The following is a 27,191-nucleotide window of genomic DNA, read 5'->3' as shown; positions in this document are numbered from 1 at the left end:
GGATTTCTCGCCCCATCAACGCTCCGCCAATCGCTACGGATGTGTCGCACACCGTGGCCGGTTTTCGAGGATGGGTCCGTATTTCCTGCTGCTCTAGAACAAACCCTTGCAGTATTTTGGGGAATTCAATACTGCGGAATATCCTACAGGATCTTTGCTAACTTCCTATGCCACTGTGCCATTGTTGTTGACCCTCAATACTTTTTAACCGAGTTCATCTTGATCATATGTTTTTAGGACCCTCATTCATGGTGTGATAACAAACATGATCCTGGTCATCGGAGCCAAAATCGCCGGCCCTTACGAACGCACCACGAATCAACCACGCTTTCCAATGATTTAGATAAATGTTGATGCTTGCCAATCCATCCTAACAAGCTCGTCAATGAACTGGCATTACCTCCAGCTATCTTCTCGCATTCAGGTGGCCGAATATGCAGTTGCATCACAAATTCGCCGCTCTCGCAACTCCACGCAACGGCTAGCTCAATGGCGAGGGATATTTTCCATTGGGTGCACCAGCTTAGAGTGGTGAAACCTAGTATTACCGTACTTCCATTGCAGTCTTCTCAACTGCCATTCGTGTGACACATCCTGCCTTTTCCCTGATGCCTCTTCTACAGAGACTGAGCAGTATAGTATTAGTGTCAGTAGACAGCTGGGGTGGAATGGCGGAGACGGAGGTGAATGGAAATGGTATCTTTTAATTCCTTGCAAGCGTCTCAATTGGAAAGATGTCTTGTGTGAGGAAAGAAGATTGTATTACATGACGGTCCACCTCGGCTGTCTGAGAGCACTTTCGTCTGGGAATGGAAGGAACGCCTTGCTTAAATTGCACGAGAATACCAGAAAGTCGGTTCATTAAACAGGTTCCGCGTGAACATGTAACCAGGCAACCTTTTGGCTGTTAATGAAGCATCGGTCACTGGAGCTTGACCTCAGAAACACTTTGCTTGGCCACGTTTTCAACCACAGAGGCTTCTGCAAGAGAGCGGGTATGGTACCATATTGCTTCTCGGCGGCTGACATCTGCTAGTGCGATGTAGCCGTTGTTGGCAAGTTGCACACGGGTGGCGCCGCAGTGGCGTCCCGTTCGAGGTGTGGAGGGCGGTCCGTAGTGTGAAGAGCCCAACACAAGGCTGATCGGACCCTAATTGAAATCTTGAAATGTTATCACGAGAATGAATTTTACAGTGTATGTAACAGTGTCATTGTTTAATGCTGCATTCTCGAGGTTGACAACAACCATGGTATTGTTGGATGACGTTCAGGCGTTCGAAGTGTAGTCAGTAACCCAAACGCCTGTAGAGGCTACTTCATTTCCGCATATCAACGTTGCCTTGATGCCACATTTTCGTCGTCCCTCAAAAAAACTAGCCGTCGCCGGTCCCAATCAATACCCGAAACCCATACCGTATCCCCTTATTATACACTACATATGCACATTTACTCCCAGCCCACACGCACCGCCTCTCCCGAAACACCAGCAATGGCGACAAGAATCACCACCTCACCCTCCCGCCCCCATTCCCCTCCATCTCATATACCCCCCTCTCATTAACCCCCCTCTCATTAACCCCCCTCTCATAAACCCCAGCTTCGACCAGCTGCTGCCCGTCAGCCTCGCTGGTCATATACGGCTGCTTCGGCAAGCCCCCCGGATATCCTTGCCCGAACGCAGCATACTGCTGCTGTTGCTGTTGCCGCTGCTGCTCTTTATCCAGCCGCTTCCGCCACCGGCGCTCACGCAGCGCCAAGGCGGCCAGTGACGCGATCAGCAGCGCGCCCAGCGATGCGCCCGTCGCCGCGCCGACCGTCGCCCCGCTCGCGCCACCGCCAAAACTGCTACCCGCTGCTGCTGCTATCGATGATGTCGCGCACGCTGTTGCCGAGGCGGTGACGGTGGTCGTAGAAGCGAGAGTCGAGGCTGTTGCCGTCGCGGACGCGGAAGAGGTAGAGGAAGAAGAAGCGGAAGACAGCATGGCTTCGTAGGCCTCGAGGGCGCCGAAGGGCGTGCCGGGGAGGAGGGAGAAGCTGGCGTCGGCCTCCTCGCAGCAGCTGGTCGTCGTCTGCGTGTTGCCGCCGCAGCAGGACGTGTGGTCCAGGTCCCAGTGGCCGGCGACGCACTGGTAGATGTTGGAGAAGCCGCTTGGGTTGTCTGTTGATTGTGTTCGATAAGCGTCAGCATGGTGTTGTTCGATACCAAAAAATTGTTGCTCTTATTTCTCTTCCCTCGGAATTGAGGACTTCTTTTACGCACCATTTTTGCATTTTGCCGCACACGAGGGGTCGTCCCAACTTTTATCCGTGCAGCCTCCGCGGTAGAGGTAACCAGTGTCGGCGAAGCAGTAGCCTGTGGTGGTGCAGACGGAGGTGGAAAGGTCGCAGCAGGCTGCGTGCGAGTCGGAGTCGGTGTTCGTGGCGTTGATGCACGGTTGCAAGCCATTGGCTACGCTGCCGTCTGGGTAGTAGCATTTGGATGCTGCGGTTGGCATAGTTTAAGGGTGGGGGGAACAGTAGTAGAATTATAGGCCTGAACTGAAGCGACTGCACGCTGAAGGCGGATCCTCCGGCTAGGGTTACGATAGGGAAGCTCTGGGTGGAATGCAGGCCTGCTGCGACACTGTAAAAGATGTGAAAGGAAGAAAGAGAGGCTGTAAGAACCGTGATGGGGCCAGAGCGAGCTATCTTATTTCTGTAGCACAGAACTGCAAGGCTGAAGGGCGCTTAATCTCTCAAGCGATGCGGCACAGCCGCCCGCAACTACCCCATGTAGCTAGAAACTCCGGCACCGACTGGGGTGCGCGCATATTCGGAAGGGCGGGTCGGTCGCGTTCGCTCCACTAATGCTACTGTGTAAGCGCCCACGTCACGTGCAGGACCCACCATGGAACAACATGATTCAACACCTTCGATCCAGAACAACTGGTCCAGCTATTTTGGTCTGACTGCTTTGATCTAAATGTTAACTAGCTAGAGGCGGAACACGGACGTGTATTTTGAACAATCATGTCCTATTTCGCAAAGTGCGCGCGATGAGGCTATGGGGAGGCAATTGTGCGAGGTGGAAAAGTGAGACAAAGTACGACAGCCAAGCATGCGGAACCCATGAGAGACGCCGTATTTGATCCAGTGCAGACCTAGATATGTAGTTCCTCCACAGCTGCGCCTCTATCAACATTAGCCTAAAGCAATAACCAAGTCAGTAACGAGGACGATTGTCCTTGACTCCACCAGCACCGGCGGGTAAGACCGCGTGTTTCCGCACGTCCGTGGTACTAGTCTGCTCAGCTGCCGTCGTGTGGCGTACCCCGCGAAACCTCGATCCGCCACCTATGGAGGCTAAGCAGCATTTGATAGGTGTCAGGACACGGCTGTTGTAATATAACGTTGATTGACAGGCCCTCGTGTAATATGACAGTACCACGTAATTGGATATGCAGTAGACTAGTTCTCATATGTGACCTCAGCGGCATTTCAGTGCCTTCTCTTGGCTCGATAGCTTCGGAACGGGTGGCACTGATGTGAATACAGGCGTCCAATCATGATGGTTTCTTCGTAACACATATTCCAGGCAGCCATCATTATGGATAATGCTATGGAGCGGCTGAAGAACTCTTTGTAACGCATAAATAGTATTTAATTGTGCGCTGCTAGCCTTTACACGCCATACCGATTTCTCCAACATCCAGCATGGCAGCCTCTCCAGAAACATCCAGTTACAACATTTACACGGGCGTCTGGGTTGATTGGTCGCACGGCAAAGTGTTCGGCGCAACACTTACAACTACAAGTACCCATGGAGGCCTTTTGATTGCATTCCTCTCTCTTTTCGTGGCTATCGTTGGCACAAGCTTATGGCGAATCTCTTGTTTTGCGCTGCACTACTTCTACTCTACGGAAGCTCCACGCGATGCATTATATCATCAACGGCAAGCCATCCTTCGTAACGCGGCAAATACGACTACTGGAATTACCAGCTTGTTCCTGGTCTTTGATGCCTGGCGCAAAGCCCGGTCCAGAGATCAATCCCAGCCTAGTGTCCAGTACTACCGTCGCATCCTCCCGTTGCTGGCTTTCAGCTGCCTGACCCTTGCAGCCTTCGCTGTGGCGAGCACGTTCTCATCCCGGATATCAACCATTGCTGGGAACGCAGTACTCCTTTCGGGCCACAATTGCGGCATGCCGAACTTCGATCCCTACACCACTGAGGCGAAGGACTATTTGACCGTATACGAGCCATACGTCTCGAGATTAGCGACTTCGAACGCCAACTACGCACAACAATGCTACCCTCCCCTTCCGAATACCCAAAGCTGCAATATCTTCATCCGGAGCAATCTCAGCTTGAAGGTCTTTCGGAACGCTACATGCCCGTTTCCAGGTGATATTTGTAAGAGCCAAGATGCAAATCTCCTTCTGGACACCGGCTTCTTAGACAGTCATTATGATCTTGGGTTAAACGCACCATCAGGCCCGCGATTCCAGTTTCGAACGGTTATACAATCCGCACCATTAAAGACTAACGGCTTCAAGAGAAAGGTCGCAAGTTCTGGTACCAACAGTAGCACCCCGTACGTCCGATATTACTTTGGTCCCAGCATTGGTTCCAATTATCTATACGTATGAGCACATTGATATCCAGAAGGATCGGTTCATTGAGGAAGACTCTATGAGTGCGCGACCACGGATGGAGCTAGAGTGAGTAATTAACAAGTACATGCGTTTCTAAAGATATACTTATACGTAGCCTGGTAGGGCTCGTATCGCGTTCTACGAAAACGGGTCTACAAACCTGCAGCTATCGACTTTCACACCCATCAAAGAGCTCGAACGCACTGATGCAGATATCACCATTGCTTTCCTATCTTTGGATACCCTACTATTTTCCGAACAATCAGATGACCTCTGGTATGCTGCGAACAACTATGCCACCGATATCTCACTCTTTCTCCTCAACCCGAACGAGTCAATGCCTGTGTACTGGAGCGCTGAGCCAGCCTCTCCCATGGGACTCGTGCAACAGTACCAGTTTTGCAAATCTGATTCACCAGCGGCGAAGCAGTGTAGCGAGCTGTCATCAATGCATGATATATACCGTCTTGCTCGGAAATGGTGGCATGGAACCGAAACATACGATTATTTTTACTGGATTTTTTACTTGGTGGTGACTCAGACTGTTGCGTCTTGAGTCCAAGCTTTAGGACCTGAGGTACTGGAGTCACCTTCCCACCTTTGGGGAGGGATTGTAGGACCGCTAGCGAGAAATCAATGGCAGGTCGACGTCGAGAAATGGATTAACATCAGTCTAGCATCAATACAACAAAGCTGCGTCGAACTGGCTAGCGGTCCCTCCGATCCAAGAATGAACAACTTCATTTCCAGGCCCGAATCTAACATACAAAAGCGGATGTGCAGAAATCAGGTGAGCCAGCCCATTCTCCATCAATAACTAAAGAAGAGAATGCACAAGTGAAGCAGTCATTCTGAACTGACGTGTACCCTCGTCCTCTTTCCTCGCAGAAAATCCTCAGCACTGCTTACACCAACTTCTCGGTCTTTGGCCTGGCTACTATCATTATCATTGGGGGTATTATAATTATCCTCTCGTACACCCTCGAGCCCCTCGTCGCATGCATACAACGCCGACGCAACTTGGATATCTATGAGCGCCTCGAATGGACTGTAAATGAAACATTACAGCTACAGCGATTAGCACATGAAGAGCTGGGCGTGGGAACCTGGCTCAACTGCGACAGAGACGTACCAGTAACGGAGAGAGCGGAAAGGCTGGGCGTGTTGGACATAAGTGAGAGGACGCACCCACGGTTGAAAGCACCGCCGGTTGCATTTGAGGAGGCATTCGACGCTCCGGAGAGTGAGAGGTCTAGAGGTCACCAACAAGAGTCCGGTGGGAGAGATATGCCCAAGAAAGGGTCGGAGTGAGGATAACGACATACAGGACAAGTTGTCAAGGTTCAGGACGCATTTCCCCACGCAGTCGCATTTTGTTCATTTCGATTGATCTTTTTCAACTATGATTGACAGACCACTTTTCGAGATTTTTGGTAGCAATATAGCATTCGTTTGCACATAACTTTTACATTCGGTGATGAAAGCATGTAATACGCGGCGGCATGGGCTCAATGGCAAACACGCTGACAATGCTGGGAGACAGCTTACAAAGCACGCTAAAGGCTTCACTAGTCATGCTGACAGCATTCCGCTAATTATTTCCTCATTAGAATAGCGCCAACATTCACCGCTGCTGCCCTCCAGTATTTAATCCATTCCCGCCGTCAGCTTATAATAATCGTCTTCAATCAGATCTCACTTCCATTCTTTGCACAACTGACGCATTTAAAATCACCCTCAGCTAGCAAGGCATTCAGTCATGCAAATATGACCTCCACCGAAAGTGCCCAGTATCACCAAGCATTCACCGACCTCCGATTAGAATCCGCCTCCCAAATTCGTCTGGTCGAGTTGCTTCCCGGACCACTGCACAGCCCAATCGTCTGCAAGCTCAAGCGAGTTCAATGTGACGAATCTCTCGAGTACAATTGCCTCTCGTACACGTGGGGCAGCGACGCAGACCCGATCATCATCCAGCTCAAAGCCGAGGGCGGGAACGTAGCGGATATCAGCGTCACTCGCAATCTCGGCATCGCATTACGGCACTTACGACAAGAGGACGGGCCGCGAACCCTGTGGATCGACGCGCTGTGCATCAACCAGAATGATGTCGAGGAAAAGAGACAGCAAGTTGCGTTGATGCCGGTGATCTACGGAAGCGCCGACCGTGTGCTGGTGTGGCTCGGCCCTGGGACGCATGGCAGTGACAAGATCATGGAAGAGTTTGAAAAACACGAAAGCCAGGAGGATTTTGGCGAAAGGCTGTTCGAAGAAAAGAATGCCAGACTACGTCGAGCTTTGGAGGCACTGCTGGAGCGGGATTACTGGAGTAGAGCTTGGGTTGTGCAGGAGATCTTCAAAGCCAAAGAAATCACTTTACTCTGTGGCCAAAAGTCGGCCTCATGGACAAGCGTCACATCCTCCATGGCAGCATTTGTCCAGAAGCGAATAGAAATGATGAACCAAACAGAGGGACCTACGGTGGTCAGCGACAGAACGGTGGCCATGAGGCCGCAAACATTGGACACGCTTGGTCATTTATCCACTTATCGACTTTATCCAGAGCATGAGAGGGGGCCGTTATGGCTTTTTCAGATGCTCCTTCGACTTCGGCATTTCAAATGCAAGGACCCAAGAGATAAAATCTTCAGCCTCCTTGGCCTTGTGGACCCGGAGAGTCTTCTTACAGACCATTCTCAGCGACCGGCCATCTATGTTGACTATCATCTGTCACATCGTGATGTGTCTACTCGGCTGTTCGAGTGGTGTGTCACTCCGAATCCCCAAAAAAGACTGTCACCGGAGGGGCATGGTGGTATCCTGAATATCTTGTGCGCGAGCCAGCCTGCTCAGTCAGACCAGTTCCCGTCCTGGTTGCCCGACTTCTCAAAGGATGATGGGACCTCTCCTTGGCCTACATTCCCCTTGCAGGCGCAGGCCAGGTTTCCGTGCGAGAAGCCGACATTCTCCGATGACTACTCAGTCCTCTCGATTAAAGCCCGGAGAATCACCGTGCTTGAGGAGCATGGTATGACCAGCAGATTTGACGACTGCCATGCGGCTGACGATATCGGCCTACTGGCCCGTCTGCATGCATGCATGGAGCTGTCATTGGAATTTAAGCTGGGTTTAGGCATTAGGAGGACTTCGTTCTGGGACGTGCTTGTGCTGGGGGGGCACAGCGCAGCCCACGTCCTCAGCTATCTCATCCTCGCACAGCCCAGGGTCAACTTTCGCGACCCTGTGTCAGTAGAGGAAGCGCTCAAGGTCGGCATCAGCAAACAGGTCGGGGGAGTGATCCTCTTCATCAACGACTTCCGACAAAAGTCGTTCCGGAGACGTTTCGCTTTCGTGAATCTTGATGGCCGCTATTACGGCGCGATGGTACCCGCTGCCGCTCAGCCAGGAGATGTTGTTTACCTGCTAGGAGATTGTGACTATCCTGTCCTTCTCCGTAGCGAGAATTCACATCCCGGCAAATTTGTTTTCGTTGGGCCTTGCTGCATACCTGACTGGAAGGTAGGGTCCGTGGACGGATATGGAGAAATCGAGACGGTGTCTTTAAGCTAGTAGCGGGAAGGATACTCTTCATAGAAGTCACATGGATGATTTTGTGAGACAGCAGCATTGCAGAGGGACGCCAGATAGCAATACTCTGCGTGCAACCTTACGCTCTTATAACAATGTAGCTTGAAACACCAATTTGGAAACTCAAGGCATGATGGAGAGGCTACTACTGGGAAGAAAAACAAAAGGAAATAACTGCGCTCTGCATCTCCGGCTGACTTTTACGGCCCAAAGCATTCTGGACGATTTCTAGCTTCAACACAACTACTCTCCCATACTATGAAGGCGCATGCAGCAGCTCTTCTGCTACTATGGCAAATGATTTTCTCTCACACCTCCAGCGCTTACCGTTTGGATTTCTTCATCGTGAATTCGTTGTCCTTGGTGGCTGCTGCTTCGGCCGAGAGAACGCATCAGGATTTTATTAGTATGGCATTGTTTCACGTGTATCTCCCCCACGCTGGCAACATTCGAGAAATTACTTGCTCAGGGAATTGCTAGTGTGCTCTCTACCATGCCCCTCTTCATCTTGCTGTGCTCGGGAGGTACCTTGCGGTGAATGCTTGTCATTCATTGGCCCAAATGCTGCTTGATGGAAGCTCCTGACTCGGGCAGGCCCATGTGCCCCTCGTGGTAATTTTGCCGTGCTTGCCGAAGCTATTTCTCTGTTGGCCATCACGTATTGGTCGCTGCTTCGAGGACCCGGAATGCACGGCTTCTCCTCTTCGGTCACCAGGTAGCTCAGCCATCCAGCAATGATATACGTCAGAATGCATGATATCACGACCATGACGGCGAATGGAATCATCGAAGAAATAATCCAGCGTCTAAAAATATGGCAAACCCTTGCCAACTACAGAACCTCCGCATGCCGGAAGTATCCGCAACCCTTTTACCGGAGATTCCAGTGGCGATTTGCGATATCCACATATGCATGCCTGATGGGGAAACTTCCCGAGCTGATATCGCTTAGTTTCCTAAGATAACGCTAAGGACCAATATAAATACAGCTAGAATCCCTAATGGTTCTGTCTGGTCACAAACATCCAAATGTCTTCCCGTCCTCAAAATGTGGGCATCAAGGCCCTGGAAATTTACTTTCCTGCGCAGGTATTTACGGCAGTCCAATGGCATCAGTCCGTAACTCTACTTATTTTTTTTTTAGTTCGTTAACCAGACAGAACTTGAGAAGTTTATGAATGTTGGTGCGGGGAAGTTTACCGTTGGACTCGGCCAAACGAACATGAGCTTTTGTGACGATCGCGAAGGTAACTGTCTTGATCTCTTCATTCCCGATTTATGCTAAGCCTCGGCGCAGACATTTACTCCCTGGCTCTTACAACTGTCTCATCGTTGCTCCGAAAATACAGCATCCATCCCAAGTCAATTGGCCGGCTGGAGGTCGGCACCGAGTCCATGCTTGACAAGTCTAAGTCCTGCAAAACGGTTCTCATGCAGCTTTTTGAGAAACATGGGAATTTTGAAATCGACGGGGTTGATACCTACAACGCATGCTACGGAGGCACCAATGCCCTTTTCAACGCCGTTAATTGGATCGAATCAAGTGCGTGGGACGGCCGCGATGCCATTGTCATTGCTGGAGACATCGCAACCTATGGCAACGCTGCAGCCCGCCCAACCGGCGGCGCAGGCTGTGTCGCCATGCTCGTTGGTCCCAATGCGCCGTTGGCAATTGAGCCCGGGGTTCGTGGCCTGTTCATGAAGCACACATACGACTTCTACAAGGCTCAGATGACCTCGGAGTATCCTCTGGTTGACGGACAGTTTTCCATCCAGTGCTACACGGAAGCCGTCGATGCCTGCTACAACAACTACCAGGCCAGACGTGCTAGGCTGGCAGGAGGAATCAACGGGATGCACAGCCGCCTCTTCATCGACAGTTTCGACTACCTCGTGTTCCATGCGCCAACTTGCAAGCTGGTAGCCAAATCGTATGCCCGTATGCTGTACAACGACTTCCTGGCCAACCCAAATCACCCCGAATTCGAAAGTGTGCCAGCGCATCTCCGGAAGATGGACTACCAAAGGTCACTGGGAGATAAAGAGCTTGAGAGAACATTCATTTCTCTAAGCAAGAACAGGTTTGCCGAGAGAGTTGAACCCGGCCTCCTCGCGGCGACTCAGTGCGGAAACATGTACACAGCCAGTGTGTATGCATCGCTTGTCAGTCTCGTCAGTAATGTCGGCAGTGAGCAGCTGCAAGGCAGGAGGATTGCTGTTTTCAGCTACGGCAGTGGACTTGCCAGCGCCCTCTTCAGCCTCCGCGTTCAGGGTGATATCAACGAGATGGCGACCAAGCTGGAACTGAAACACCGCCTGGAGACGCGTGTGGCAAAGTCTCCTGAGGAATACGACGAGGTATGTAGTTTCCTTGCGTGCCTGTATTTGATAGAAGAACTAGCTGACTCCATGGTTCCAGGCGTACAAACTCAGGGAGCGGGCGTACCAGCGCAACAACTACACTGCCACTGGTGACATCAGCCTCCTAGCCAAGGGGACCTATCACTTGGTGCACGTTGACGACATGTTCCGCCGCACGTATGAAATAAAGGCATAGAATCCTGATTTGGAAAGAACGTGGTGTTGAAAACGCACAAGGCCGAGTTGAGCGCAAGAAGGAACAGAATGGATTATCGACCAACAGCCAATCAAGAACTGCGTCTCAGCCATTGCAACAAAATGAGAACACTGTGATTCGTGAGCGTTGACCCCACCACCCACATCGACTAATTCTCGGAAATTACCCAATCGGGCAACTCCCGACCACCACCACGCTCACTCACTCCGCCACCACCCCCCGCATGTCGGTCAGCTTCTGCTGGAACCTCGTCATCTCGTCGTTCCAGGCCCCCAACCACGTCGGTCGCAGCCTCGCCACCTCCTCCTCGACCTCGGTCCACCGATCTCCGAGCGTCAGAATGACGCGCCCGTTCCAGCGGCCCGGCTTCTCCAGCTCCGCCGCGTTGTCGCGCCCGTACGCCTCGACTGCGCGGGGCTGGGTCGCGGTGGCCGAGTAGGCCACGGCGAGCCCGACGTGGTGCGCGTCGCTGACGGGAGCGCCGGCCGCGACGATGGGCGCGGCGAGGTTGGGCGGGAGGAGCTTGGAGACGGTGGCGGCCGGGGCGACGGCGTTGATGGTGGCGTCGTTGAGGGCGGAAATGGAGGGGCGGAGGGCGCGGACGAGGCCGATTGTCTTGTTTTTGTCAGCCAGCCCGTCCAGCAAAGGGGGAGGGAAGACGTACTGCCAGCTTGACAGCGCTGTAGACCGGCAAGCTTTGCTCGGGGGCGTAGGCGGTGGCACTGCTGGTCAGCACGATGGAGCCGCCGCGCTGGCCTTGGGCGCGGAAGGCGCTGATGCTGAGCTTGACGAGGTTGAGAACAGCGCGCAGGTTCACGTCAATCACCCCGTAGCGAGGCTCCTCCAGCAAGCCGTCACTGCTGAACGTGTCGGCAAAGTAGTCGGCTTCCTGCGACACGCCGGCATTTGCGACGCAGATGTCCACGTGCCCGATGTCGGCAAAGGCCTGCCGGAGGCTGCCCCAGTCGGCCACGTCGCAGTGCCGGAACTGGATAGTTCCAGGTGGACCGGGGTCGGCGTCGGGTGCTACACCGTTGCCCTCTTTGGGCGTCGGGCCGCTGTCGGCTGGGGACGGTGTAAAGTGGCAGTCGAAGGATTCATCGATCGGGGCGATGTCGAGGACATGGACGTGAGCACCTCGGGACTTCAGAATGCGTGCTGTGGCCAGCCCAATGCCGGAACTGCCGCCTGTTCGCCCTGTTAGTGGTATTTGATTGTGCAGGGGCACAGGGTAAATATGCCGGTAATGATGGCAACCTTGTCATCGAGACGTGGAATGTCTGTTTCTCGGATGGTCAACGACGTCATGATTATCCTTCAAGGACTGAGAATTTGTGCGTGTCAAGTCTGTGAAATTCGTACTTGTAATCAATAAGGTGGACAAATGTCGAGGAAAAGATAAGCTATATATTTTTCATGTTTAAGTCAATGCAGTCGGACCTACCCAATTCAGCTGCAGTCGCCCGGGGTACTGTACCACGTACTGTATCAAGACTACTGGCTGCGCTCTGCACAGATTGCTGTAATCTGAAACTCGCCCTGTCTAAGATTCTTGACGCTTGTTTTCACTTGTTGGCCATGTCATGCGCATGTTGTAACTATACTGAAGAGATAATACCGACGCAATACTGTATCGAAGTGCCTGGTTTCAACGCTTGGAGCTATTTTTTGTTCCTCCGGAAGCTTCTTTGATCCTCACATTCAGAGCTGGCTTCTTCCACAGCAAATGCATCTCCACCTTCTTGTGCCAATCAAGTGAGGGATCCAACAATTCAACATCGTACTTGAAATGCATTTTGGCGAGGACAGTGCGCAATTCTAACCAACCAAGCCTATCATTATTGTTAGTGCCACGTATCAATGTTGAAGATAATTGAGACGAACGCTCTTCCAAGGCACACACGTGGGCCATATGAAAATGGCTGGCTGGCATCTAGAATATCGGCCCGGTCTGATGACAGCCATCGGTCCGGATCGAATTTCCAGGGCTCAGAGAAGTTGGTCTTGCAAAGACTTGCTGCAAGCGGGTTTGTCGAAACGATTGTCTGTTGATTAGAATCAGTCAAAATCTCCCGAAAGTAGATGCAAATGCCATGATGCTCACCCGTTCTGGAATAGGGTATCCGTCAACTGTATCTCCACCTTCCGGTACTACTCTGGGTAATCCAAGCGGCAAAGGTGGGAAGATTCTCAATGCCTCCAAGCAAACTGCTTGAAGGTAACGCAAATTTCCTGTGCTAATAGAATCTATCTCTTCATACCGGGAAAATGACCCTCGGATTTCTTGCTGGAGTTTCGTCGTGAGATCGGGGTCTTTACAGAGGTAGTATGTGGCCACCGCCAAAGTCGAAGCTGTTGTCTCGCTTCCAGCAATTCTAAATGTTCCGTGTCAACAATAGTGTCCAAAAAGGTGGTCTTGATTAGTTGACTTACACGAAATCTGATGCATGTGCGGCCAGCTGGATTTCTGAAACTTCCTCTTGTTCATTTCCCTGTAGCAGATACGCCATGAAATCCTTGCGCTGCGTTTTCTGTGCAAGCCGGCTGGAAGGAATCAGCATATGCCCGTAGATATTTTAAGAAAGGAGAATGGACTCACGTTCTGAGCAGCGACATGGTGTTGGTCTGATGCTTTATCGCCCCGCTCATGAGCTTATCAAGCCATCCCGGATAGACCTTCATATATAGCCACCCCATCCACGGGAAACGGCCAAGTGTGTCTGAAAGGCTGGCCTGACCCATGCTTTCAAGCACCAGCTTGATCCAACTGTTCGTCTTTCCTGGCATGACACAGCGACCCATTAGCCTCGATTAAGAAATCAACAAAAATAAAGCGCACTGGGAAACAAACCCGATTCGATTCCTCCAAAGGACTGTCCAAACGCCAGATCACCGATGATGTCGAAAGTAAGTAGGTTGAACCAGTGGGTCAGGTTGATGGCCTCAGGTACCATGCCAATGCGCGTAATAAAAGCGTCGACATGTTTGGCAATCAAATATTCCTGCTCTCTGAGAGACCGGTCTGAGAAAGCACTCGAGAGGTACCTCCGCATTATGGCGTGCTTTGTGGGATCGCGTTCGCTCACAATGGAATGGGCCTGATCCGCAAAGTTGCCTCCGTCATAGAAGGCGCTTTTGATGAAGGTGGCATGTCCCTTGCGCTGGCCGTATATGTCTCTCCATGACTGGGCGGTATTGAAGGAGAGCTCACTCGGTGACACCCGCACAACCGGGCCTACCGCCGCTTCTTAGCTCCCAATGCCGCTTTTTTGCACGGATCCAAGACCAACCGTATTTTTCATGGAGTCGTAGAATATCATATGGCTGGCGCCCACCAAGATAGCTCAGGGAATATGGGAGCTGTAACTTTTGTTAATTAATCTCCGTCTCTTGGGCTTCTGTGGTAATAGGATGACGAACATTGCTCACAGCTGCCAGCCGCGGCCCAGGAAACTTGGAAAGAGGGTGGAAGTACAGCCTTTGGATTGCGACTGCGATCCACAGAAAAACAATCTGGAAATGAGGAGGTATTTAGTCAGTTCGTGAACGCTGTTCTCTGGCCGCCGAGGGAGGCCTACACTGCTTGCGAAAACGGCCAGAGCTCTGAGCACATCGGCCAGAGCGACGAAGTCTGCGGCGAATTTGAGTGGAGGACCCATGGTAAACGCTAGCAAAGGGAAGGCAAGATGGCATGCGAACGAAGGCGAAAGAGGGTGTGGGGTATGTATCACGGGCGTGGGTGGCTGCGGGGCCCTGCGTAACCATTGCGGATACGGCGCAGCTCCGGCTCGCAAATTACCATAAGCGGAGCCTGATCCAGCCCTGTGCGACGCACGATGCTCATATGACTTTCAGAATCTTCGGCTGAAATATTCCCCTGCAGGCCTTCAGAGTTTACAACTTGCCATCCGTCTGGAAAATGACGTCTAGCTGGAATTCAGCCGCGCTCATCTTCCTTGCCATTTCATTGTACAAGGCTGTTAGGCTCTTCCGCTACATTCGTCGCGCAAAACTCACTGGGATTCCGTACGTGGTCACCCCGATCCTCGAAACAGAGATCCTGGGCTTCATAGCCACGCCAATCCTCAGACATGTTTACAACCGCCGCCTGCACGAAGGTCAAGGCTGGCCACGATGGTGCCGTTTTATGATCAAGGACTGGGCTTGGGAAGACAAGAGGCGCGCCCACGACGAATACGGAGATGTCTTCCTCTGTGTCTCGCCAGAAGGAATAATCTGTTACTCTGCTGATGCGGCCATGGGATGGGATGTCATGAACCGCCGGTATGACTTCACGAAGCCTCCAGACAAGTATAGTACGTGCTCCATGTCGCTTAGCCAGACCATAGCTAACGTGGCGAAGAGATTCTAGAACCATATGGGCCGAATGTCGCAACTGCAGAGGGTGCCAACTACCGCTTCCACGTCCGCATCACAGCGCCTCCATTCGGCGACGGGAGCGGCGTCAACGAACTGGTGTGGGACGAGACAGTGTACCAAACACAGAAACTGGCAGAGGTGTGGGAGGCGGGAGCAGAAAGGGACCTATACGAGGATGTAAATCGCCTCACGCTTGCCGTCATCTCTCGGGCCGGATTTGGCAAGACGCTCGACGTCACGGCAAAGGACGGGGAGGGCCAGACGATTCCACCTGGGCACCAGATCAGCTTCTTCAGGGCCATACACAACACCACAAACTACATGGTCGCCATTCTGTTGCTTCCTGGCTGGTTGCTTAACTTAACACCTCTACGCAAGGCCCATGTTGCTCACCGAGAGCTTGACAGGTACCTGCGGGAAATGATTCGGCACGAACGAGCTCGCATCGAGGAAAATGCGGACCACCAAAGCGCGACGGCCCGCGGCAATCTCCTGACTGCGGTGCTCCGAGCTTCATGGTCCGACAGCAAACAGAACACTGGCGCGACCGCCGAAAAAGGACGGAAGAAGGGCTTCACAGATGATGAGGTCATGGGAAACTTGTTCATCTACCTGCTTGCTGGTGAGATATCTTGAACCATCATCCTCTCTGACTCGATGCTCACGGGAGCTAGGCTACGAGACGACCGCCAATGCGATCGCGTACGGTCTCATCGTCCTTGCGCTGCACCAAAACATCCAGACCGAGGTGATCAACGAGGTCGACGCCGTGTATGCCCGGGCCCAGCAGGCCGGGCGGACCAAGCTCACGTACAGCGACGACTTCGAAGCGCTCGAGTACACATACGGTTTCATGGTAAGAGAAGCAGCAACACCTGCGGACTAGCCATTCCAGGAATCCAAGACCACTGACATTACATCATCTACCGCACAAAAAGTACGAAACGTTCCGCCTCTTCCCCGGCGTCACGCTCATCACCAAGATGGCAGGCAACCCACAGCCCATCAACATTTCCTCCAGCGCGGCGCCCAACGGTAGTAGCATGCCTCGGACGACGCACCTCCTGCCCGCCGAAACGCGCGTCTATCTCTCCGCCCCGGCCGTGCACTACAACCCGCGCTACTGGCCGGACCCGTACCGGCTGGACCCGCACCGGTGGACTTCTTCTTCTTCTGCTTCCTCGCACAACAACAAGAAACGCGACTACTCCGTCGTCGCGGCCGACCGCACGCGCCACATGCGCGGCACGCTGCTGACCTTCTCGGACGGGGCGCGCGCGTGCCTGGGCCGCAAGTTTGCCCAGGCCGAGTACGTCGCCTTCTTCGCGACGCTGCTGCGCGACTACCGCGTCGTGCTGCAGCCGGGCCAGGTGGCCGAGGAGGTGGAGCGGGATCTGTTCGCCACGTCCGCGGGGAAGGTGACGTTGGCGCCGTTGGTGAAGGCGAGGATCAGATTGGAGAGGAGGGTCATGGGGTGAGGAATGTCGCAGGTGTGCTCGTACGAGGCGGCTGTGGTGGGGGGCCTTTGAGTTGGTGTTGCTTTCCATTGCTGGTGAAATGATTGTCATTTGAGGGCTTTTGGGCCGTGTTTGTTTGCTAGAAAAGAGAAATTCCATCTCAAGTCCAGCCGCGCCGGGAATGTATATCGGTCAAACATATGCAGGTAAACTAATATCTCTGCTGGCCCCTCACTAGCAGATATCTGGCACAGGTGAACACTCCTGCTCAGAGATGCTGTGGTTGTCTCTGCAAATGTACACTGTAGCAAAAGATCATCAAACGGCAGTCAAGACCTCAAAGTAGGGACCATACATTTGTCTACATGTCAATATGCTGTAAATAGTCTCCATTCCAACTATACACTCCCATTCTCTATAGCTTAAGTCTCCTAATCTTTGAAAATGAAGCAGTCAGTTTTGGATGGCTTTCGCTAAAGGGGTGGACGTCATACAAATAGTGATGCAACAAATGCGCATCCTGCAGAGGCAATAGAGAGCGCAAAGGCGTCGGTAATAGACAAGTTATAGGCATGCAGAAGATTGCTGAGCTGATCTGACGGGACGATTTCCCGCACACCAACACCCCCAGCGTCTATAATCTGTTCAGCATTGATTCCGTGGGTGTATTTTGGGATGTTGATTCTCAGTCCACTGCTGAAAAGATTTTGGGCGATTGATATGGACAGTGCACCGCCGAGCGAGTTGAAGAATATGGCGACAGCCACTATGAATACTGTTAGATGTGCTGCAATACTATCAATAAATATGGTACTCACTCCCTTGAGGCATGTCGGCTGGTCTAACAGCGCGTTGAACAGCAATGAACGGAGTCTGCAGGGCCAGGCCGACGCCAAAGCCGGCCACTATCTGGTAGCCAATCCACACCCCCGCGTTAGAGTTGACCTTGAGAGTATATATCAAGCCCGATCCTATCGTGAGGATGGCTGAGCCAGCCCACATGAATTCAGCGTACGACCGGATCAGCGAGATGACGGCCCCACCACCGATTGATGCAATTGCAAGGATGCTAAAGTATGCGATCGATCGGACACCCGATGACTGCGGGCTCGCGTCCTTGATGACTTGGAAGTAGAACGGAAGATAGTAGACGTGACTGTTTTGCAATCAGTTGGCGAAGCGCTTGGGTTTGGAAAGGAAAATGGCTCACTTACGCGTACATGGACATGACTAGGAAACCAGATACGAGGCTGGCTGCACATACTGTCCGATCTTGGAAGATTCGCAGAGGTACCGTGGCTCTGTCTCCCATGCGCCATTGCCACGCCACGAAGGATACCAGGAGGACCCCGAAAGCAATAAGACAGCCATAGACCTTGGGGGATCCCCAGGAAACAGTTATACCGCCCCATTGCAGTGGAAGGAGCAAGCACAAAACCGTTCCGAGGATCAGAAAAGTTCCAATTGGATCAAACTCTTGCAAACGCTGCCAGACTGTTTTGTCCGAGCTTGTCCTCTTCGGTGGTTTGAAAACTGCAAAAACGATCAACATTGCGACACCCCCAATGGGAAGATTAATCTGCAATAGTAAGTAGCCGCTCCATGGCCATTCGAGTATTGTGACGAACCCAAAAGCACCTGAGAGCATCCTCAGCAAAGCTCGGTTCAAGCGCATTAAAGGGGATGACCTACCATCTCCACGTGGCTTCACCAGTGAACGCGCCTCCCAGTAGCGGGCCGATGACGGATGCGATGCCGAACATACTTGACAAAATGCCAATATGCACGGCCCTGCTCCTGAGGGGAGCGGAGAAGCCAATGATGGTTGCTCCGCCCGAGAAGATGGCCGATGATCCCACGCCGGCCACAGCTCGACCGATGATCAGACCAGCAGAACTTTGGGCTGTTGCACAGACGATTGATCCGACTATGGTCGTCAGCAATGTAGTAAACTTATGTTAATACAACGACTTACTCTCAAAAATTGCCATCGCGATGAGATAGACCGCTTTTACATTGAACATGGAATACAGTTTTCCAAACTACATTATGTTGGCGGGGTTACCATGACTCGTTGAAACACGAGAGCTTTACCGTCGGCTGGAATGCGTTTGTAGTAAGAAGATAGACAGATCCATACCACCCTACATCTTCTATAGAGTGGAATTCGGTCGTGATCTTAGGGATCGCCGTCGCTGAGTGATCGGTCAGTGCTTTAGCAGAGCTGACAGAATTGAGATCAAACGAGATGGTGATGCTGACCCAGTATCGTGAAATCCATGGAAATCTGCTGCTGTCAGAATTCGGTCAAAGCAGCATAGATTCCTTACGACAACACGTTACCACAAACACAGCAAGCGTCAGACTCCCAACAAGAAGCACGAGAGAAACGCCCTGCAAATGACCGTCTTCTTCGCGTTCTCCGCTGCTGGTACCTGCGTCCTCGTTAACATCCGCATCACGTTTTTCTCCTTCATGCTGCTGGTAGAGCTCGGGACGCTGGGCATCACCACTCTCTAACGCAGCTCCATGCTCTTCGGTGTGCATGGTGAATAGGTTCCTGGAATGTTGTGGCTTCGGCCAGTTGGAACAGACCAGGGAGCTGTTGTGGAGCCCCCCCGCGCCCCGGCTCTTGCGGGAAATGGCAATTAGCGAGTCTCGGCAACTGCCAAATGCAGCAGTCCCCGACGTACGTGACCACCGTGTGGGCGGCTATGGTCATAGTCGGTAGCAGCCGAGTGATCAGCTATTTCCAAAAGGAAAAAGTGTAGCAGGGTAGCCATCAAAAGTTTTTCGCGTGGTAGGGCTCATTTTGTTGTGAGTTCCGAATTCGAGCTGCATCTCAACACCAGCTACAGGAAGCAAACACTGCCAACGAGACAAGATGAGCACCATCACAGAGACGGTTGCACCAACGACCAATGGCGTTACGTCCTCTGCGAAGCAAGGCCTGCTCTACGTCGGGGCGCGCTTCACGAACCCGGATCTTAGGTACGAGGACTGGGCACGCTGGTACGACGAGATACACATGCCCCACCTTGCCTCCATGAGCGGATGCCGGGCAGCTATGCGCTACGTGCGCATCGTCGACCCTAATGCTCCTCAGGAGCAGAAACAGTCGTCAGCCTTGCCATACCTGACCCTCTACCCGCTGCACGACGTCAGCTGGCTCCATGGCGACGAGTTTGACTCGGCCAAGGACAGCACCGAGGCCGACTACTTGCCGGGAAGGAGCATTTTCAAGAGTGTCGACTTCGAGGGACGAGGCTATGAGCTTGTAGGCGGATCGGCGGTGATGGGCGGAGGTGAAGGCCAAGGTGGGTGTCAAGGCTTCAGATGGCGCCACTATTACCGTCGTCGCCGCTTCGAATCTACGCTGAAGAGTGCTCTGACAAGACACGTCTACAGGCTCTACCAAGTTCATCGTGTTCACCACGTTCAAGTCAGCCGAAGGAAATGCCGAAACTGCCGACAGCGCTTGCGTGGAGAAGTTCTACGGCGTGCCCGCCGCGCTTCCGGGATGTCGTGGAATGAGCCGGTACCGCTATTGCGACAACCAGCGGCCGGAAATGGCAGCGAAACATGAAATCAGCGGCCAATGGCCAGCCCGCGATCTCGTGATCCACGGTCTGGACATGGAGAAGCTGGATGTTGGGTTGATTTATCGGGCGAGGGATGAGGTTGCCAGGCAGCTTTCGGACCCGTCGGCGCTGGATGTTGCAATCTACGAGCTAGTTACTGGGTTGGATGGCTAGGAAACAAACAACACACTGCCTTTATCTGCCCAAGAAGTGAATCAAGTTCTCATTTCGCTTTCTTTTTATATTCAACTCATTGCAAGCATGAAACAAGCATTTGCAAAGCCAAAGACCTCAAGATATCAAAAGTCGAACTTTTCCTTGACCAGCTGCTCGCTGAGTTCCCAAAGCCTGTGAGAAAGCGTCTCGTCCTTGGCAAAAGGCATCACGTCGGTGTCATGGCAATTCTCAACATATGCACCGTCTGGACGGCAGTGTTAGCGTTTCCGGATGGTCGGAATCTGTGAGATGAGGGCTCACCTGAAAGGTTGGGGTGTAATGCAGCCACGAGAAAGTCGGCGACGCCCTGTTCCTTGGAGCGCATGGGCAGCACGGCGAACATCTGCTCGACGGCCTCCTTGGGCATTTGGCGCCACAGATCCGTGTCTACAGGGCCAGGGTTGACGCACGTCGCGGTGACGCCACTGGCCTTCAGGCGCTTGGCCAGCTCCTTGGTGTACAGGATGCCGGCGGTTTTGGACTGGCCGTACGCGAGCGGCGGCACGTAGCCGAGGCCGTAAGGGATACCGAACGCCTCGCAGGCCTGCTTGTTGGGCAGCTCGTCGTCGGGCAAGCTATCGCGGCCGTCGAAGTTGTAGTCGCTGAAGCGCACGGGGGAGAGGGCGTAGCCGTTGCTGACGACCATGACGACGCGGGCGCCCTGCACCAGGCGCGGCACCAGCAGGTTGGTGAACAGGAAGGCGCCCAGATAGTTGACGGCGAAGTGCATCTCGAAGCCGTCGGCCGTCAGCGTGCGGGTGGGGATGTTCATGACGCCGGCGTTGTTGATGATGAGGTGCAGCGGTTCCGTGACGTGTGCTGCAGCCTCGCGCACCGACGCCAGCGACGCCAGATCGAGCTGCAGCGTGCGCGTCTGCGTGCCTGGGTGCGCGGCCTTGACGGCGTCGGCAACGGCGCTGACCTTGGCCGGCTGCCGCCCCGCTAGAATCAACAGCGCGGGGGAGTGGGCGGCCAGCGTGTGGACCAGCGTCTCAGCGAGACCATTGGGGCCAACGCCCGTAATGAGGACTGCCACACACAATTAGAACGCGAACATCAGCAGCAGCAGAACGTACTGTTTCGCCCGCGGATAGAATCTGAGAAGGCGTCGGCGACCTGAGTAGCCGTGGTTTCGCTGTTGAAGGTCGGAGCGGAAGACATGGTGCGAGTTGTGGCGGCGGGGTGAGCAACATGGGCGGCAGGGCTGATATGGGCAGCCAGGCGAGCTCCGGCTGCGATGCCCGAATGGGGTCAACGCCGGGCCCCGAACCGAAAAGACCAAGGCGGGGTTTGTGTCTCTGCGACGGAGATAAAATGCAACAGTGTTTGCAGCAACCAAGCCAGCACATTCGTCCCTGCGCAGAACCATTATGCAGCAAGTCATCGTGCACGAGGGGCCGCGCGCCGAGCTCGTCGAAGCCCCGATCCCAATCCCGGCGGTCGACGAGGTAGTGGTGCGTGTTGTGGTTGCGGGCAGCAATCCCAAGGACTGGAAGACGTGGTGGGTGCCGCAGCCCATCAACCAGGGCAACGACATGGCGGGCTTCGTGCAAGCCGTCGGCTCCCAAGCCACTAGCTTCCGACCCGGCGATCGCGTCGTCGCTTTCCACGACGTCGCTGCTCCCCATGGCACCCACGCCGACTACGCGACTGCTCGTGCCATGGTGACCGCCCATCTCCCTCCAGCCGTGTCGTTTGAAGGTCCGTACATTGATTTTCCTCCATGTCGCTTTTATTGACCAGTGCGTCCCGCAGATGCTGCCACCGTTCCCCTGGCAGCCATGACTTCTGCCCTTGCACTCTATCGTGGACTCGGCATGCCCCAGCCGTGGGCTCCAGCGGACTCGCCTTTGCCGCTGCTCATCTACGGAGGCGGTTCCGCCGTCGGCGCCTTCGCCATCAAGCTCGCTCGTCTGTCCAACATCCACCCAATCATCGCCGTTGCCGGCCGCAGCACGCCGTGGGTTGCATCGCTCCTGGACAAAGACCGCGGCGATGCGGTAATCGACAACAGACAGGGAGCAGACGTCGTGCTTCAAGGCGTGCGTGACGCCGTTGCTGCTGCAGGTGCCGGCGGCATTCGACACGCCTTCGATGCCATATCCGAAGGGGACAGCATCAAGCACACTGCCGCCGTTGTCCAACCCGGCGCCAGCATCGCTACCACGCTCCCGGTCGAAGCCCCTGACCTGTCTCCTCCACCAACTCTAACCGTCGTCGGGGACATCCACGGTGCCATGGGCGAAAGGCCGGGAGCCAGGGATTTCGGCTGCGTGTTTATGCAGGCATTCGCTCGCTGGCTGGCCGACGGCCGTTTGCAGCCTCACCCTTACAAAGTGTGCCCGGGAGGCTTGAAGGGAATTCAGACAGCTCTGGATGGTTTGAAGGAAGGCAAGGCCAGTGGCTTCAAGTATGTTTTCCGTCTTCAGGACGGAGCTTCAGAGCATTAGGTATCATCTGATGAACTTAGTCTAACGCTGGGATATAAGAAGACGCGTTTTTGGATGTCTTCTTTCTTTTGCTTGCAACGGACAACAAAACACGGATCGAAGGGAGAACAAACTTTACATGAGAGTGCTGTTATCAGAAAGAAAAAGATTCATTCAGACTGCCATGCCTTTGAACGTGGCGTCGAGGGTTTGATTCCTTCCGTTTATTTCTTCAGTTGACAAAACAAGTGAAGCGTCTATATGTTGGTCTACCAGACTGTGAACGGACCTCTTTTCAGTTCCAAAAGTGAAGCTCACGCCCCAATTTGAATCCCGGCACCAGCGTCTGGAAGACTCCATCCGGATCATACTTGTCACTAACCGCCTTCATCCTGGGCAACGAAGATCCGTTCCCGTAGGTTGAGATAGGATTCTGCGTGATGCCAGCGTCATTGAGAAATTTGAATGGGTGGTAGAGGCCTTTTGCTTTGGTCTCAGCCTCGATGGACGAAAGTGTTGCGTCTGTCCATTCCTTGATCTTCACGTCGTAAGCCGGATCAAACCAATTGCCGTAGATGAGAGCGACTGCAGTGCACACAAGAGTCAGTTTCGGCAGCGGACACAATGGCCATGTTTACCCTCTTACCAACAAAAGAGCCTCCGTTTGGATCCAGGTTCAAAGCATCCCCACCGTTGTCGCGCGCAGCCTGTTGTATGAGCGTCGTGATTGGCTGCACGGCGGCACCGACTGAGCAATTCACACCCGGCAGGATCTGCTGGGCGTTTTTCACGACGTGCCGGTACAAGAGGTCCATGGTGTCGGCACTCGCGAGAACTGCTGTATTGTAGAAAGACCACCTAGTACCGGCACCATTAGTCTCTCCTGTCAGATACGGTGGCGTAGCGAGCGACTTACCTTCTGTCCCGTGGGGAGTAGCCGCTGGTCGATTCCACGATCGACGTGAAGTTCTGCACTGCAACTGTGCTGAAGGTCGTGGGAATCGCCGTGAAGTTCTCGAGCGCCTTTGGATTTGGATCGGGTCCCGCGTAGACGAGCACCGTGCCGGCGTTGGTCAAGTTGGTGAGTGGGTCGAAGCCAAAGTTGGGCATGATGGCCGCATTGGGGTCGTCGGCGCCGCCACCAGGCAGGATGAAGGCCGTCTGGGCGTCGAGGTATTTCTGCGTGTCTTCTGACGCCCACGTCACTGTGCCCCCGTACATCTGCGAGGTGGGGAACGTCTTCAGGTCGTAACGGGTGACGATGCCGAAGTTGTTGGAGCCGCCCTTGAGCGCCCAGAAAAGGTCGGCGTGCTCGTTGGCATTCGCCTGCAAAATCTGCCCATCGGCCGTGACGACTTCGAAATTTACAACCTGGTTTGCAGCCCAGCCGCGCGTCCCGCTGAAGTAACTGAGCCCGCCACCCAGCAGGAGCGAGCTACCGACGCTGGAAACTCGCCCGCCTGCAGCCAGGAGACCACGTTCTTCAAGAAAGGCGTAAATATCGATCCAGCGGAAGGCGGCTCCGGCGCGAAGGTAGCTGGTTCCAAACTCGTTGGGTTCTGAAACTGTTGTCTTCTCGATAAAGTGTGTCATGGCAATCATGACGCCCTGCTGGATGGACTGGTGGCCGGCGACCGGCATGTGACCGCCAGATCGCACCGCGAACGGAGTCTTGGATTGCGAGAGGGTGCGCACGCCATCTGCCAGGATCGCCGCCGTTTCGGGGACGAAGATGCATGTCGGATCGAACCAACCGGCCTGGTTCCAGATCGCTGCGAAACGTCAGTGGCTGTTTCACCCCTTGGTCAGGATCTTCGATGTACCATCGGCTTCCACGGTGTAGTTTGGTGCGCTGGGAAACAGCACTTGGGCGGGGTAGGCATCGTTCAGCGCATGGCATGCTGCAGATGGGTCGGATGCAGAGCGAATTAGGGACTGGTGCGCCATGCACCCGGTGACGAACAGCGTAACAAGCAGACGAGACATGTTCATGGCGACAACCAAAGCAACACTACTGCAGCATTGGTACCTTATCGTCCAGGTGCATTCCATGTGAAATACTCGCCCGGCCGGGGCGCAGCACACTGCGGAGGTTTCCTCTTTCAGCGCGCCGACGCTGTCTCATCCCTCGAGCGCCACGCCTGGCGTATAGAGCGTGCATCGTGCCGTGTCGGTGTTAGTCTGACGACGGGGGGAGTACATTGTATGCGAATTGCACGCGAGAAGGAATGTGGCGCCCCTTAATCCCTGCTATATATACATTTCGGTCTAGGCATCAGCGAAAGGCAACCCGCGGTCCGGACCTATCGCAGTGGCCAGTAATAGAGCGACCGGGGTTGTGGTGGGACCGGTGATATCGGTCGCTAGTGCAAAAGCCGATGGTAATGTCCTTCCTTTGCTCGCTTAGGAAAATGCAAGAGGTTGCGTTGTATTTTCTAATTTTATTTCCGTGAAAGAACGGAAGTGTACCAAGCACGCCTTCTGGCTCTCAACGTCACACGGCAAATTGAAATCCTACAAAGTTGCAAGCACCAACCCCTCGGAGATAATAATCAATGTGCCGATTGGCGGGAGTGATCATTATTCGGCCTTCCTCGGAAGCACACGAATACGAAGTTCGGGCTTCCACCACATGATGTGGATGTGGCTCTGGCCTTCCCAGTCTAACGATTCGTCTAAAAGCTCCAGATCGTACTTCCAAAACAGCGTTGCGAGGATCAGGTTCATCTCAACGTACGCGAAACTATGCGGGGAAGACTGTTAGAACACCATAGCGTGGCGAAGGGTCAGATAGCACCTACTTCCTCCCGAGGCACCCGCGAGGACCCAGTGAGAACGGCTGGCTAGCTTCCTTATCATCAGTACACTCTAGATCGATCCAACGTTCGGGTTTGAATTCCATTGGCTCGTGGAAGTTCTTCTCGTCGTGTGTGACGGTCCAGGCACTGGTGTAAATTTCCGCCTTCAGCAGTGTCAGCTCTCGGCCGTAAAAAAAAAGGTACGAAAAGACGCACTCCTCTAGGAACCCAGTGCCCATCTATTGGGGCACCGGGAGATATGCGCGGAAATCCTTGCGACCCTGGTGGATACATGCGCAGGCCCTCGGCAATGACGGCTTGCAAATACGGCAATTGCTGCGCCTTCAGTGCATCAATGGAATCGTAACTTGCGAAGGCGCCGCGAATTTCGTTGCAAAGCTTTTGGTAGGCACCTGGGGTCTTGCAAAGGTAATATGTTGTAGCGGCCAAAAATGTTGACGTCGTTTCTCCTCCGGCGATACTGAACGTTTCTAAGCAGGGGCAGTTGTACAAGCTACGAGTCACTTACACCAGCGTCGATGAATGAGCGATCATTTCTTCCTTGTCCACTTCACCACTGTCTACTTTGCCGACCATATTGGTTAGGAAGTCCTTTCTGGCTGACTTGGCCTCAAGCCGTCTACCCCAACATCAGCTCTCGGCCGCGGTAGTGATCATTTCAGTCCTTACCGTTCGACATGAGCTCTTGTGTAACCAGAGTGCTTGTCTCGCACTTTGACAGTCGCAAATGGCAAAATGAGCTTTCCCAGTGTAACTAGAAGGGGGTAGCGGCGCAAATTGTCGAGGATGGTGACAAAATACAGGTGCTCGACGATCAGCTCCGACCAGAAGTGCGGGCGCGCGCTCTCAACGGCGTGGAACGAGTCTCCGAATGCCATCTCGCCGAGAATGTCAAACGAAATCATCTCGTACCACTTGGTCATATTCAGAGCATCTGGCTGCTCGCCGATACGCTGCACGAAGCCGTCAACGCACTTCCTGATGATGCTCTCCTGCTGGAGCAGGGCGCGCGTCGAGAAGGCTGCAGAAAGGTTCTTCTTCATCGCCGCATGTCGCTTGGGATCGCGCTCGCTGCCAATGCACGCTGACCGATAGGCCGAGCCGTACATGTTGTAGAACTCGCTCTTGATGCATGTCCGGCCCGAGCTTGGCGCGGGGCCGTAGATGTCCTTCCACGACTGCACGGTCGCAAAGGAGAGCTCGTTCGGGGAGACGCGGAAGACAGGGCCTGCGCAGGGGGGCTGAGTGAGGGCGCGCTTAGCAGGGGAGATTGCGTACCGTGACGTTTGTGCTGCTCGTCGATTGCGCGGTGAAACCGACCGCCAGATGTTTTGATGAGGCGCCATAGCTGCGAGGCGATCAGCAGGATTCGCATCCTGAGGGGGGATGCAGATTGAGAAACTCACTAGAGACGAACGAGCCAGCAACGGCCCCGGGTAGCCTGCAAGCGGATGAAAATACAGGTTGTAAATTACGCAGGCCGCAACGTATGCAGCCACCTGCACGGA

The 27,191-nt window shown here is 53.8% G+C and overlaps 11 protein-coding genes across 11 annotated transcripts; 5 read left to right on the top strand and 6 right to left on the bottom strand.

The window, feature by feature from the left end:
- Window positions 1-1,502: 1,502 nt before the first annotated feature.
- On the bottom strand, window positions 1,503-2,495 carry LTHEOB_588 (uncharacterized protein; the record flags this gene model as incomplete). Its single annotated transcript, XM_035515073.1, has 2 exons — window positions 1,503-2,158; window positions 2,261-2,495. 2 exons carry the CDS (start codon window positions 2,493-2,495, stop codon window positions 1,503-1,505), a joined length of 891 nt encoding a protein of 296 aa, XP_035369347.1.
- Window positions 2,496-6,402: 3,907 nt separating this feature from the next.
- LTHEOB_587 (Het domain protein) lies at window positions 6,403-8,205 on the top strand (the record flags this gene model as incomplete). Its single annotated transcript, XM_035515062.1, has 1 exon — window positions 6,403-8,205. One exon carries the CDS (start codon window positions 6,403-6,405, stop codon window positions 8,203-8,205), a length of 1,803 nt encoding a protein of 600 aa, XP_035369346.1.
- Window positions 8,206-9,252: 1,047 nt separating this feature from the next.
- On the top strand, window positions 9,253-10,780 carry LTHEOB_586 (Hydroxymethylglutaryl-CoA synthase; the record flags this gene model as incomplete). The annotated part of the gene is made up of 5 exons (XM_035515051.1): window positions 9,253-9,312; window positions 9,368-9,470; window positions 9,521-10,250; window positions 10,305-10,581; window positions 10,643-10,780. The coding sequence occupies 5 exons, from the start codon at window positions 9,253-9,255 to the stop codon at window positions 10,778-10,780; spliced, it is 1,308 nt and encodes a 435-aa protein (XP_035369345.1).
- A 222-nt stretch (window positions 10,781-11,002) lies between these two features.
- On the bottom strand, window positions 11,003-14,460 carry LTHEOB_585 (Benzoate 4-monooxygenase cytochrome p450 protein; the record flags this gene model as incomplete). Its single annotated transcript, XM_035515040.1, has 11 exons — window positions 11,003-11,416; window positions 11,466-11,989; window positions 12,246-12,309; window positions 12,501-12,633; window positions 13,063-13,176; window positions 13,235-13,345; window positions 13,401-13,581; window positions 13,653-14,036; window positions 14,092-14,161; window positions 14,222-14,314; window positions 14,380-14,460. The coding sequence occupies 11 exons, from the start codon at window positions 14,458-14,460 to the stop codon at window positions 11,003-11,005; spliced, it is 2,169 nt and encodes a 722-aa protein (XP_035369344.1).
- Window positions 14,461-14,720: 260 nt separating this feature from the next.
- On the top strand, window positions 14,721-16,659 carry LTHEOB_584 (Cytochrome P450 oxidoreductase; the record flags this gene model as incomplete). Its single annotated transcript, XM_035515029.1, has 4 exons — window positions 14,721-15,117; window positions 15,174-15,803; window positions 15,856-16,037; window positions 16,120-16,659. The coding sequence occupies 4 exons, from the start codon at window positions 14,721-14,723 to the stop codon at window positions 16,657-16,659; spliced, it is 1,749 nt and encodes a 582-aa protein (XP_035369343.1).
- A 467-nt stretch (window positions 16,660-17,126) lies between these two features.
- On the bottom strand, window positions 17,127-19,185 carry LTHEOB_583 (uncharacterized protein; the record flags this gene model as incomplete). Its single annotated transcript, XM_035515018.1, has 7 exons — window positions 17,127-17,404; window positions 17,457-17,794; window positions 17,853-17,888; window positions 18,331-18,565; window positions 18,614-18,680; window positions 18,733-18,833; window positions 19,074-19,185. 7 exons carry the CDS (start codon window positions 19,183-19,185, stop codon window positions 17,127-17,129), a joined length of 1,167 nt encoding a protein of 388 aa, XP_035369342.1.
- Window positions 19,186-19,522: 337 nt separating this feature from the next.
- Window positions 19,523-20,393, top strand: LTHEOB_582 (Alpha beta protein; the record flags this gene model as incomplete). Its single annotated transcript, XM_035515007.1, has 2 exons — window positions 19,523-19,955; window positions 20,047-20,393. The coding sequence occupies 2 exons, from the start codon at window positions 19,523-19,525 to the stop codon at window positions 20,391-20,393; spliced, it is 780 nt and encodes a 259-aa protein (XP_035369341.1).
- A 125-nt stretch (window positions 20,394-20,518) lies between these two features.
- Window positions 20,519-21,596, bottom strand: LTHEOB_581 (Retinol dehydrogenase; the record flags this gene model as incomplete). The annotated part of the gene is made up of 3 exons (XM_035514996.1): window positions 20,519-20,640; window positions 20,697-21,464; window positions 21,512-21,596. 3 exons carry the CDS (start codon window positions 21,594-21,596, stop codon window positions 20,519-20,521), a joined length of 975 nt encoding a protein of 324 aa, XP_035369340.1.
- A 209-nt stretch (window positions 21,597-21,805) lies between these two features.
- LTHEOB_580 (Quinone oxidoreductase) lies at window positions 21,806-22,885 on the top strand (the record flags this gene model as incomplete). Its single annotated transcript, XM_035514985.1, has 2 exons — window positions 21,806-22,136; window positions 22,191-22,885. 2 exons carry the CDS (start codon window positions 21,806-21,808, stop codon window positions 22,883-22,885), a joined length of 1,026 nt encoding a protein of 341 aa, XP_035369339.1.
- Window positions 22,886-23,159: 274 nt separating this feature from the next.
- LTHEOB_579 (FAD-binding oxidoreductase) lies at window positions 23,160-24,856 on the bottom strand (the record flags this gene model as incomplete). The annotated part of the gene is made up of 4 exons (XM_035514973.1): window positions 23,160-23,449; window positions 23,511-23,722; window positions 23,781-24,636; window positions 24,688-24,856. The coding sequence occupies 4 exons, from the start codon at window positions 24,854-24,856 to the stop codon at window positions 23,160-23,162; spliced, it is 1,527 nt and encodes a 508-aa protein (XP_035369338.1).
- A 588-nt stretch (window positions 24,857-25,444) lies between these two features.
- LTHEOB_578 (Benzoate 4-monooxygenase cytochrome p450) lies at window positions 25,445-27,058 on the bottom strand (the record flags this gene model as incomplete). Its single annotated transcript, XM_035514962.1, has 6 exons — window positions 25,445-25,607; window positions 25,666-25,826; window positions 25,879-26,143; window positions 26,192-26,302; window positions 26,353-26,911; window positions 26,962-27,058. 6 exons carry the CDS (start codon window positions 27,056-27,058, stop codon window positions 25,445-25,447), a joined length of 1,356 nt encoding a protein of 451 aa, XP_035369337.1.
- Between the last annotated feature and the right edge of the window lie 133 nt (window positions 27,059-27,191).

This window comes from Lasiodiplodia theobromae, assembly GCF_012971845.1.
Source record: "Lasiodiplodia theobromae strain AM2As chromosome Unknown scaffold_2, whole genome shotgun sequence".
NCBI classification, from domain to species: Eukaryota; Fungi; Ascomycota; class Dothideomycetes; order Botryosphaeriales; family Botryosphaeriaceae; genus Lasiodiplodia; species Lasiodiplodia theobromae.
The sequence above is the reverse complement of the archived record's forward strand: the minus strand, read 5'-3'. Positions and strand labels throughout refer to the sequence as shown.